The sequence below is a fragment of the Amblyraja radiata genome, chromosome 32 (genome assembly GCF_010909765.2).
Source record: "Amblyraja radiata isolate CabotCenter1 chromosome 32, sAmbRad1.1.pri, whole genome shotgun sequence".
NCBI lineage: Eukaryota > Metazoa > Chordata > Chondrichthyes > Rajiformes > Rajidae > Amblyraja > Amblyraja radiata.
The window spans coordinates 1,670,559-1,683,925 of record NC_045987.1 but is presented as its reverse complement, the minus strand read 5'-3'; the positions used below and the strand labels follow the sequence as shown (position 1 = coordinate 1,683,925).

Below are 13,367 nucleotides of genomic sequence, written 5' to 3'. Positions count from 1 at the left end.
AGCGTCGCCACCCAATGTTCATAATCAAGTCCAACACAACCACCCGAGGGGGCAGGATTTAATTAGTGTTTGACATTGGCAAGGTGGGAAGGTAGTTAAAGATCGCCAAGTGTTAAATAATGCAGAGAGGCCAGGTGTAGCTGGAGTAACTCAATCCTCTGCATGATATAATAAGCAATTAAACACTGACTCTCATCAGAGTTGTTGCCAAGGTCTCACACACACACACACACACACACACACATAGATACATACACATTTACACACACACACACACACACACATAGATACATACACACACACACACACACACATACGCATGCACACACACAGATACATTCACACACACACACACACACATAGATACATACACACACACACACACATAGATACATACACACACACATACACACACACACATAGATACATACACACACACACATAGATACATACACAGATACACACACATTTACACACACACACAGGTACATACACATTTACACACACCCTACAGACCGATCGTTTAATACAGGTGATGGGTGATCAGCATGGGTGTCAGGGGTTATGGGGATCTGGCAGGAGAATGGGGTTGGGGGGAGATATAGATCAGCCATGCTTGAATGCTGATGTAGACCTTGTGGCCTGAATGGCTTCATTCTGCTCCAGTTAATTATGACCGTATGCCTGTGGCGCTGTGGGGCAGCAACTACCACTGTGCCACTCTTCAACCTTCTGTGCAAATGAAGATTAAGCTGTCCTCTCTCCGTCCCTGCTTCGACAAAAGGCCTCAGACTGAAACAGGAAGGTCTCTATGTTTCATTTGCAGAGGCTTCTGACCTGCTGAGAGTTCCCAGCATCGAGAGTTATTGCAGACTGAGCTGCTGTGTATAGCATGATTAAGTCGTATCACCTGTAACAGGTAACCTGTAAGTCGTATCACCTGGTGACCAGTATCCACTGGTCAATAATGACCCCGACAAGCAGGCTCATGAGGTTTGTACTTTCACCTCACCGTTCGGAGGCCATTCCCAGGATGGCGGGACTGTCATATGCTGAGAGAATGGAGCGGCTGGGCTTGTACACTCTGGATGAGAGGGGATCTTATTGAAACATAAGATTATTAAGAGTTTGGACACGCTAGAGGCAGGAAACATGTTCCCGATGTTGGGGGGAGTCCAGAACCAGGGGCCACAGTTTAAAAATAATGGGTAAGCCATTTAGAACGGAGATGAGGAAACACTTTTTCTCACAGAGAGTTGTGAGTCTGTGGAATTCTCTGCCTCAGAGGGCGGTGGAGGACGGTTCTCTGGATACTTTCAAGAGAGAGCTAGATAGGGCTCTTAAAGATAGCGGAGTCAGGGGATATGGGGAGAAGGCAGGAACGGGGTACTGATTGTGGATGATCAGCCATGATCACATTGAATGGCGGTGCTGGTTCGAAGGGCTGAATGGCCTACTCCTGCACCTATTGTCTATTGTTGCTTTTATATTCCTGTATTGGATCGTTGAGGATGATCTCGTGCAGGCACTGTACCCATGTGAATGTTACACTTGCAAACCACACCATGCAGTGCAATGCCATACACAACTTTTCACAAAGAGAGTTGTGAATCTGTGGAATTCTCTGCCACAGAAGGCAGTGGAGGCCAATTCACTGGATGTTTTTAAGAAAGACTAAAGGGCCTGTCCCACTTACGCAATTATTTTCGTCAACTTGCCGGCACGGGTCATAATCGCAGCAGGTCACCGGAAATGTTCCAAATGTTGAAAATCCAGCGGCGACCAGAACAAAGTACGATTCTTTGGGCAACTACTCAACCACCAAACAGACGACATGTGAAGCCTGTATGGTCGTGAATAGTCGCCCAAAGAGTCGTACCTTTTTCTGCTCATAACACACACACTTCCATGCACACACACACACACACACACACACACACACAGTCACGCTGAACCACACACACACACACACACACACACACACACACAGTCACGCTGAACCACACACACACACAGTCACGCTGAACCACACACACACACACACAGTCACGCTGAACCACACACACACACACACACACAGTCACGCTGAACCACACACACACACACACACAGTCATGCTGAACCACACACACACACACACACAGTCACGCTGAACCACACACACACACAGTCACGCTGAACCACACACACACACAGTCACGCTGAACCACACACACACACACACACAGTCACGCTGAACCACACACACACACACACACAGTCACGCTGAACCACACACACACACACACACACAGTCACGCTGAACCACACACACACACACACACACAGTCACGCTGAACCACACACACACACACACACAGTCATGCTGAACCACACACACACACACACACAGTCACGCTGAACCACACACACACACACACACACACAGTCACGCTGAACCACACACACACACACACACACACAGTCACGCTGAACCACACACACACACAGTCACGCTGAACCACACACACACACAGTCACGCTGAACCACACACACACACACACACAGTCACGCTGAACCACACACACACACAGTCACGCTGAACCACACACACACACAGTCACGCTGAACCACACACACACACAGTCATGCTGAACCACACACACACACACACACACACAGTCACGCTGAACCACACACACACACAGTCACGCTGAACCACACACACACACACACACAGTCACGCTGAACCACACACACACACAGTCACGCTGAACCACACACACACACAGTCATGCTGAACCACACACACACACACACACAGTCACGCTGAACCACACACACACAGTCACGCTGAACCACACACACACACAGTCACGCTGAACCACACACACACACACACACAGTCACGCTGAACCACACACACACACAGTCATGCTGAACCACACACACACACACACACAGTCACGCTGAACCACACACACACAGTCACGCTGAACCACACACACACACAGTCACGCTGAACCACACACACACACACACACAGTCACGCTGAACCACACACACACACAGTCACGCTGAACCACACACACACACACACACAGTCACGCTGAACCACACACACACACACACACAGTCACGCTGAACCACACACACACACAGTCACGCTGAACCACACACACACACACACAGTCACGCTGAACCACACACACACACACACACACAGTCACGCTGAACCACACACACACACACACACAGTCACGCTGAACCACACACACACACAGTCACGCTGAACCACACACACACACACACACAGTCATGCTGAACCACACACACACACACACACACAGTCACGCTGAACCACACACACACACACAGTCACGCTGAACCACACACACACAGTCACGCTGAACCACACACACACACAGTCACGCTGAACCACACACACACACAGTCACGCTGAACCACACACACACACACACACACAGTCACGCTGAACCACACACACACACACACACACAGTCACGCTGAACCACACACACACACACAGTCACGCTGAACCACACACACACACACACACACAGTCACGCTGAACCACACACACACACAGTCACGCTGAACCACACACACACACACAGTCACGCTGAACCACACACACACACAGTCACGCTGAACCACACACACACACACACACACAGTCACGCTGAACCACACACACACACACACACACAGTCACGCTGAACCACACACACACACACACACACAGTCACGCTGAACCACACACACACACACACACACAGTCACGCTGAACCACACACACACACACACACACAGTCACGCTGAACCACACACACACACAGTCACGCTGAACCACACACACACACACACACACAGTCACGCTGAACCACACACACACACACACACACAGTCACGCTGAAACACACACACACACACACACACAGTCACGCTGAACCACACACACACACACACACACAGTCACGCTGAACCACACACACACACACACACACACACACACAGTCACGCTGAACCACACACACACACACACACACAGTCACGCTGAACCACACACACACACACACACACAGTCACGCTGAACCACACACACACACACACACACAGTCACGCTGAACCACACACACACACACACACACAGTCACGCTGAACCACACACACACACACACAGTCACGCTGAACCACACACACACACACAGTCACGCTGAACCACACACACACACACACACACACACACACACACAGTCACGCTGAACCACACACACACACACACACACAGTCACGCTGAACCACACACACAGTCACGCTGAACCACACACACACACAGTCACGCTGAACCACACACACACAGTCACGCTGAACCACACACACACACACACACACACACACACACACACACAGTCACGCTGAACCACACACACACACACACACACACACACACACACAGTCACGCTGAACCACACACACACACACACACAGTCACGCTGAACCACACACACAGTCACGCTGAACCCCACACACACACACACACACACACACACACTGAACCACACACACAGGGGAACAACCAGCAGACCGTCAGGTGAACAGGTGATAGGAAGGTTGCAGACTCACAGAAACAGATAGAACAACAGTCACTACTTACCCTGAACTCGAATTCTTCGACTCCCAACCATTCGCAGGTGCTTACGGAAATTTCTGCAGCGAAGAAAGTTTAGAATCAAATATTCAGAGTTGGCTCCAAACTAAAAGCGTGTGATGATGTGACTGTAACTTGTGGATCCGGTCGCTCTTTGTACGTTCATTCTGGTGAAAGTAGCAGTAATGAAAAGCCACAATGTACGGTGACAGGGGGGGGGGCACAGTGACGGGGGGGGCACAGTGATGGGGGGGGGGGGGCACAGTGATGGGGGGGGGTGGAACAGTGACGGGGGGCACAGTGATGGGGGGGGGGCACAGTGACGGGGGGGGGGGTGGAACAGTGACGGGGGGGGCACAGTGACGGGGGGGGGGGCACAGTGACGGGGGGGGGTGGAACAGTGACGGGGGGCACAGTGATGGGGGGGGGGTGGAACAGTGATGGGGGGGGGCACAGTGACGGGGGGGGGGTGGAACAGTGACGGGGGGGGCACAGTGACGGGGGGGGGCACAGTGACGGGGGGGGGGGGGGGCACAGTGACGGGGGGGGCACAGTGACGGGGGGGGGCACAGTGACGGGTGGGGGCACAGTGACGGGGGGGGGGGGCACGGTGACGGGGGGGGGCACAGTGACAGGGGGGGGCACAGTGACAGGGGAGGGGGCACAGTGACGGGGGGGGGCACGGTGACGGGGGGGGGGCACAGTGATGGGGGGGGGCACGGTGACGGGGGGGGGCACAGTGATGGGGGGGGGCACGGTGACGGGGGGGGGCACGGTGACGGGGGGGGGGCACAGTGACGGGGGGGGGGCACAGTGACAGGGGAGGGGGCACAGTGACGGGGGGGGGCACGGTGACGGGGGGGCACAGTGACAGGGGAGGGGCACAGTGACGGGGGGGGGCACAGTGACGGGGGGGGCACAGTGACGGGGGGGGGCACAGTGACGGGGGGGGGGCACAGTGACGGGGGGGGGGCACAGTGACAGGGGAGGGGGCACAGTGACGGGGGGGCACAGTGACGGGGGGGCACAGTGACGGGGGAGGGGGCACAGTGACAGGGGAGGGGGCACAGTGACGGGGGGGGCACAGTGACAGGGGAGGGGGCAGTGACGGGGGGGGGGGGCACAGTGACGGGGGGGGGGGCACAGTGACGGGGGGGGGCACAGTGACGGGGGGGGGCACAGTGACGGGGGGGGGCACAGTGACGGGGGGGGGGGCACAGTGACGGGGGGGGGGGCACAGTGACGGGGGGGGGGGCACAGTGACGGGGGGGGGGGCACGGTGACGGGGGGGCACAGTGACGGGGGGGGGCACAGTGACGGGGGGGGGGCACAGTGACAGGGGAGGGGGGCACAGTGACAGGGGGGGGGCACAGTGACAGGGGAGGGGGCACAGTGACGGGGGGGGGGCACAGTGACGGGGGGGGGGGCACAGTGACAGGGGAGGGGGCACAGTGACGGGGGGGGGGGGGGCACAGTGACAGGGGAGGGGGCACAGTGACGGGGGGGGGGCACAGTGACGGGGGGGGGGGCACGGTGACGGGGGGGCACAGTGACAGGGGGGGGGCACAGTGACAGGGGAGGGGGCACAGTGACGGGGGGGGGCACGGTGACGGGGGGGGGGGCACAGTGACGGGGGGGGGGGGCACGGTGACGGGGGGGGGGCACAGTGACGGGGGGGCACAGTGACGGGGAGGGGGGGCACAGTGACAGGGGAGGGGGCATAGTGACAGGGGAGGGGGCACAGTGACGGGGGGGGGCACAGTGACGGGGGGGGCACAGTGACGGGGGGGGGCACAGTGACGGGGGGGGGCACGGTGACGGGGGGGGGGGCACAGTGACGGGGAGGGGGCACAGTGACAGGGGAGGGGGCACAGTGATGGGGGGGCACAGTGACAGGGGAGGGGGCACAGTGATGGGGGGGGGCACGGTGACGGGGGGGGGGCACAGTGACGGGGGGGGGGCACAGTGACGGGGGGGGGCACAGTGACGGGGGGGGGCACAGTGACAGGGGAGGGGGCACAGTGACGGGGGGGGGCACAGTGACGGGAGGGGGCAGTGACGGGGGGGGGGCACGGTGACGGGGGGGGGCACAGTGACGGGGGGGGGGCACAGTGACAGGGGAGGGGGCACAGTGACGGGGGGGGGCACAGTGACGGGAGGGGGCACAGTGACGGGGGGGGGGGCACGGTGACGGGGGGGGGCACAGTGACGGGGGGGGGGCACGGTGACGGGGGGGGGCACGGTGACGGGGGGGGCACAGTGACGGGGGGGGGGCACAGTGACGGGGGGGGGCACAGTGACGGGGGGGGGGCACAGTGACGGGGGGGGGCACAGTGACGGGGGGGGGGCACGGTGGCGGGGGGGGGCACAGTGACGGGGGGGGGCACAGTGACGGGGGGGGCACAGTGATGGGGGGGGCACAGTGACGGGGGGGGGCACGGTGACGGGGGGGGGCACAGTGACGGGGGGGGGCACAGTGACGGGGGGGGGGCACAGTGATGGGGGGGGCACAGTGACGGGGGGGGCACGGTGACGGGGGGGGGGCACAGTGACGGGGGGGCACAGTGACGGGGGGGGGCACGGTGACGGGGGGGGCACAGTGACAGGGGAGGGGGCACAGTGACGGGGGGGGGCACAGTGACGGGAGGGGGCACAGTGACGGGGGGGGGGCACAGTGAAGGGGGGGGACACAGTGACGGGGTGGATGTGTGAGTAACGGCTTGAATGGGTGATGGGTTGTGGAACTATCGGCTCTGTCTCATTCAGCTTTAGCACCGGCAGATAGATTTGGCTTAAAAGTTCTAACAAAGGGCGGCACGGTGGCGCAGGGGTAGAGTTGCTGCTTCACAGCGCCAGAGACTCAGGTTCGATCCTGACCACGGGTGCTGTCCGTACGGAGTTTGCACGTTCTCCCAGTGACCGTGTGGGTTTTCTCCAGGGCGCTCTGGTTTCCTCCCACACTCCAAAAACGTGCAGGTTTGTCAGTTAATTGGCTTCTGTAAATGGACCCCAGTGTGTAGGGTGGAACTAGTGTGTGGGGTGATCACTGGTCGGCACAGACTCGGTGGGCCGAAGGGCCTGTTTCCAAGTGGACTCCAGACACTCATCTCTGAACCTTGCACACAGCAGGATGTTTAGTTTAGTTTCCTCATTCCGCGCCGACCAGCGATCACCCGTACACTAATTCTATCCTACGCGCACTAGAGCCGATTAACTTACAAACCTGTACGTCTTCGGAGTGTGGGAGGAAACCGAAGATCTCGGCGAAAACCCACGCAGGTCACGGGGAGAACGTGCAAACTCCGTATAGACAGCACCTGAGGTCAGGATCGAACTGGGGACCCTGGTGCTATGAGGCAGCAGCTCTACCCGCTGGGCCACCGTGCGTTTGGTGTGGGTAAGGGTGCAAAGTCTTTGCTGAGAGGAGGCGGGGAGAGAACCTGCGTACCTCTGGATGACAGCAGCACACTCGTTCTCACGCTTCCTCCTCTTCCTCTCTGTGTAGCCGCGGAAAGCCCTGGCGGAGGATGCAACGTCAACTGTGTATTTAACATGCACGGGTAGACTACATAAAGAACAAAGAGTTGCCATGGAAATAATGTCAAGTACTTACGATATTCTTCATGACGGGCACATGGATCAGCAGTAATAGGGGGGGAAATGGAAAGATCACATTACTGACAGAAACAGACATTCACCAACCGAGTCGGTGCCAACCAGCGATCCCCGCACATCAACACTATCGTACACACACACTACGGACAATTTACACATACACCAAGCCAATTAACCCACAAACCTGCACGTTTTTGGAGTGTGGGAGGAAACCGGAGCACCCGGGGAAAACCCACACAGGTCACGGGGAGAACGTGCAAACTCCGTACAGACAGCACCCGTAGTAGGGATTGAACTCGGGTCATGGCGCTGTGAGGCAGCAGCTCTACCCGCTGCACCACCGTGCCGGCCCGTAAATTGGTTGAAACCCCGGGGATTATCATGTATATACAGGGCTCATCGCTCCTGCATTCAATTATAAAATTCACCAATGGGAGTTCTCTCTCCACATACTAGCCAATTAAAGTTACTGCTATTTAATATTCAGCGTGATCTCATTAAAATGTGATCCAAGCTCTCAAATGCTGCCATTCTTTTGCCTGTTTAAGCAAAATAATCACTGATCAGAATAACAGAAAGGTTTCGGAGACGGCTCAGTCATTAACTGACACCCAATTAGTTGGGGATTAGTGGAATCCTACTTGGGGTTTAGGAAGAGTATGGATCTGTACATGACTCGCTGGTCCACTGCCAGCTGCTTCTGTTCTGACTGAATCCAGATGCATTATCCTTTCATGTACTGTAAGCAGCAGATAAAAGGGAACATATCCTTGCATTAGCAAACGTGTGCCTTGTGTCTGTTTGTTGCCAGCTCCTGTTAATGTACCTCGGCCAAAAGGGAATAATCATATTCTCTACGTCATGTTGCACCTGGTCTCAGCAGCTGATATACCTGCTGCCTCTCGGACACACCCTCCGCTTCACATGCCGCTCGGCTACCCGGCAACACAGCGGTATGAGACGGCACGGATGCTGGCTTGCACCGAAGATAGACGCAAAGTGCTCAGGAATGGGTGACGTTTCAGGGTCGAGACCCTTCATCAGACTGAAAGTAGAGGGTGCGGAACTAGAGGTAAGAAAAGGCCAGAACAAAGCCAGACTGAAGAAGGGTCTCGACCCGTAAACGTCACCCATTCCTTCTCTCCAGAGATGCTGCCTGACCCGCTGAGTTCCTCCAGCTTTTTGTGTCTATCTTTGGTTGAAACCAGCTTCTGCAGTTCCTTCCTACATACAGTATTCCCTCTAGTCTTCAATAAGATTATTTCCAAATCTCCGCATCAAGTCTTCTTTCCTACCTTACCTCCCTGCACCTGGATATCCCTATTGCCCCAGGCTCATAAGGTCATACGTTCTAGGAGCAGAATTAGGCCATTCGGCCCATCACGTCTACTCCACCATTCAATCATGGCTGATCTATCTTTCGCTCTCAATCCCATTCTCCTGCCTTCTCCCCATAACCCCTGACAACCCCAACCTAATCAAGAATCTCTCAGCCTCCAGCTTAATCATATCCACTGACTTTTGCCTCCACAGCCAACGGCGGCAATGAAGATTCACCACCCTCTGACTAAAGAAATTCCTCCTCATCTCCTTCCTAAAGGTGACCGCTCCCGCGGCTGGATACATCCTCTCCACATCGTCAAGTCACCTTTATTTGTCACGTACACATACAAGATGTGCAGGGAAAAATACATCGATACCACTTAAAATGTGGATTTCAAACATGTCGGAAACCCTACATCTTGAAGAAATACGATTCCTCCTATTTGTCGACTTCTTAGAAGCATATGGTGCAACACAAACGTAGATACGATCCGCTTCAGGACTAGGTGGATGGTGGACAAGAATAACAAATAGCTATCTCCCCTTGATTCTTCTGCCTTCTACCTCTGATTCGTTTCTCTTCATTTTCTTTATTTTCTCATCTTCCTTTTCTCACTTTCTTGCCTATTCTTTTTCTGTCTCCTTGTTATTGTTAAAATAAAAATAAGAAGAAGCTGTACATGAATTATAACATGCCAATATATACTAGGTATCTATGGTACCATATTATTGTACTTACTTCTAATAAAAAATAAAAAAATAAAAAAATAAAAAGATGTGCAGTGAAATGAAAGTGGCAATGCCTGCAGGATAGTGCGCAACAGCAGAACAGAACCAGTATTTACATTTAAAAATCCACTCTATCCAGCAACGGCGCCCAGCAACAAACAAGGAGAATGATGTTTCTATACTCACGCCTGCATTGCGGTTGTAGCCGTCTGAAAGTTGAAAAGGTTTTCTTTTGGAAACCAAGTGCGGATTGGTACATCGTCTGAAAGAAACCAGGCTGTGGTCAGAATGACCCAAGGAAAGACAGATTGTATTGTATTGTATTGTATTCAAATTTATTGTCATTGTCTCAATTAGAGACAACGAAATGAATTTTCCTTACAGGCAGTATCATAAAAATAAATAAATAATAAATAATAAAACATATTAAAAATAAAATTGAATTAAAAAAAGAAAAGCACAAACACAGAAAGTCCACGACACAACATAACACAGTGGCACCAAGGTGAGGAAGGCACCATAGTCCAGCCAGCCTCCCCTCCGATCTTCCCAGATGTTCATCCGTGGTCTGGGCCTTCCGAGCACCCGCAGTCGCCGCACCGGGCGGCCCGATGCTCAGGCCCTCACGCCGGGCTGGTGGAACCCCGACGGTGAACATCCTCCTCCTCAGCGGCCCGGATGGGGGGGGAATGAAGTAAAGTCCACGCTAAAACAGACGGTGGTGACCTACAGCCACGACTGCCAGCTGGACATTGAGTGTGGCCATTCATGGAACCGAGGAGAGGAGATCGGACTCAGAGTTAGCCGAGTGAACCAGCAAACATCAAGAATGGATAAAAGTTAGCCAGCTTTGGACTGAGATGTAGAAACAAGGAACTACAGATACTGGTTCACCAAAAAAAGAAGCAAAAGTGCTGGAGTAACTCCACAGGTGAGGCAACATCTCTGGAGAACATGGATAGGTGATGTGTGGGAAGGAACTGCAGATGCTGGTTTACACCGACACAAAATGCTGGAGTATCTCAGCGGGACAGGCAGCATCTCTGGAGAGGTCTTAAGGGCCTCGACCTGAAACGTCACCGTTCCTTCCCCAGAGATGCTGCCTAACCCGCTGTTACTCCAGCACTCTGTGAAACGTCACCTATCCACATTCTCCACAGATGCTGCCTGACCCGCTGAGTTACTCCAGCATTTTGTGAAACGTCACCTATCCATATTCTCCACAGATGCTGCCTGACCCGCTGAGTTACTCCAGCACTCTGTGAAACGTCACCTATCCATGTTCTCCACAGATGCTGCCTGACCCGCTGAGTTACTCCAGCACTCTGTGTCCTTTGACCAGCAGTTCCTTGCCCTAAGTTGGTCTTCTAATTATCACCAAGGCAACAGCACGGACTGGCCTCTCCAAACCTCTGGTGTTCACCCACCATTGGGCAGTTTGAACCCTGCGGGTCTACGAGTCGTGTTGGCTGGGACAGGGTTTTGCACATGATCCCAGGATCATTGTCAGCCCACATCTACAATGGGAACCTGTGTAAGGCCCAGGACATCATAGGGTGGTTTCCTCAAATGCCACATGGCCTTTACAACCTACCAACAGAATGCCACATGCCAACTCTAGATTCCCAGAAGCTTGGCCGATACAAACTACTCCCACAACCTTCAGCGTTGCTTCCAGTCAGATGCCGCTTCTAAGAACAGGCACGCCATTCTCCTGGCTTATGGAGAGAGACAGGCCATTCGGCCCATCCAGTCCATGCTAACCATCACCCATTTAACTAATCCTACCCTAACCACTTCATAGAGTCGTAGAGAGTCGTACAGCGTGGAAACAGGCCCCTCGGCCCAACTTGCCCACTCCAACCAACATGCCCCATCTACACTAGGCTCACCTGCATGCGTTTGGCCCAAATCCTACTAAACCTGTTCTATCCTAGCACCTGTCTAAACGTCTCTTCAACATTGCGATAGTACCTGCCTCAACTACATTCTCCGGCAACTTGTTCCATACACCTACAACCCCTTGTGAGACAACGTTACCTCTCAGGTCCCGATTAAATCCGCTCCACCCCCCCTCCGTCACCACTTTCCCATCAACCCCCCCCCCCTCACCCAGATTCTACCATGACCTGCACTTTGACCCATTTACAGCAACACTTTAACCAGAGGAGGTAGTTGAGGCAGGGACTACAACAACATTTAAAAGACATTTGGACAGGTACATGGATAGGACAGGTTTGGAGGGATAGGGGCCACACACTGGCAGGCAGGTGGGACTAGTATAGATGGGGCATGTTGGTCAGCATGGGCAAGTTGGGCCAAAGGGCCTGTTTCCACGCTGTATCACTCTATGAGCTGCCCTCTCATCTTTAGTGTTTAATTTTGTTTAGAGATACAGCACGGAAACAGGCCCTTCGGCCCACCAGGTCCGTGCCAACCAACAATCACTTGTTCCTATCCTACACACACTAGGGACAATTTACAGAAGCCAATTAACCTACAAACCTGCACGTTTTTGGAGTGTGGGAAGAAACCGGAGCACCCGGAGAAAACCCACGCGGGTCACGGGGAGAACGTACAAACTCCGTACAGACAGCACCCGTAGTCAGGATGGAACCCGGGTCTCTGGCGCTGTGAGGCAGCAACTCTACCGCTGCACCACTGTGCCGCCCTTTGTTAGAACGTTATAGTCAAATCTATCTGCTGATGCTAAAGCTGAATGAGACAGAGCCGATAGTTCCACAACCCATCACCCATTCAAGCCGTTACTCACACATCCACCTTGTTGCAGTCGTACAAAAGCAGATTAACTCAATAACCCACCACACGTTGCTATAGAAGCTTCCTGGCTGCAGAACATCCTAGCAACCAAACTGCAAATTATTTATCAGTAAGATTCCTGTCTTGAAATCAGAGCAGTAATGGAACTTGTTTCAGCTCCGGGGATTTTACCGTTCACCCTCAGAGGTTCCACGGCAGCGCCAACACAGGCGGCTACTTATGTCCTCGCCACGGACACAGATGTACAAACTCGCATCACGATTCGCT

General features: G+C 54.4%; 1 protein-coding gene across 2 annotated transcripts in view; it reads right to left on the bottom strand.

The window, feature by feature from the left end:
• nsmf (NMDA receptor synaptonuclear signaling and neuronal migration factor) overlaps positions 1–13,367 on the bottom strand; it is a 41,449-nt gene that overhangs the window by 16,552 nt on the left and 11,530 nt on the right. For both annotated transcript variants that reach the window (XM_033048615.1, XM_033048616.1), the window contains 4 exons: positions 10,506–10,581; positions 8,266–8,271; positions 8,101–8,169; positions 4,659–4,711 (listed from right to left, as the gene is read on the bottom strand). In XM_033048615.1, the coding sequence (XP_032904506.1) occupies positions 4,659–4,711; positions 8,101–8,169; positions 8,266–8,271; positions 10,506–10,581 (204 nt within the window). The remainder of the gene's footprint in view (positions 1–4,658; positions 4,712–8,100; positions 8,170–8,265; positions 8,272–10,505; positions 10,582–13,367) is intronic.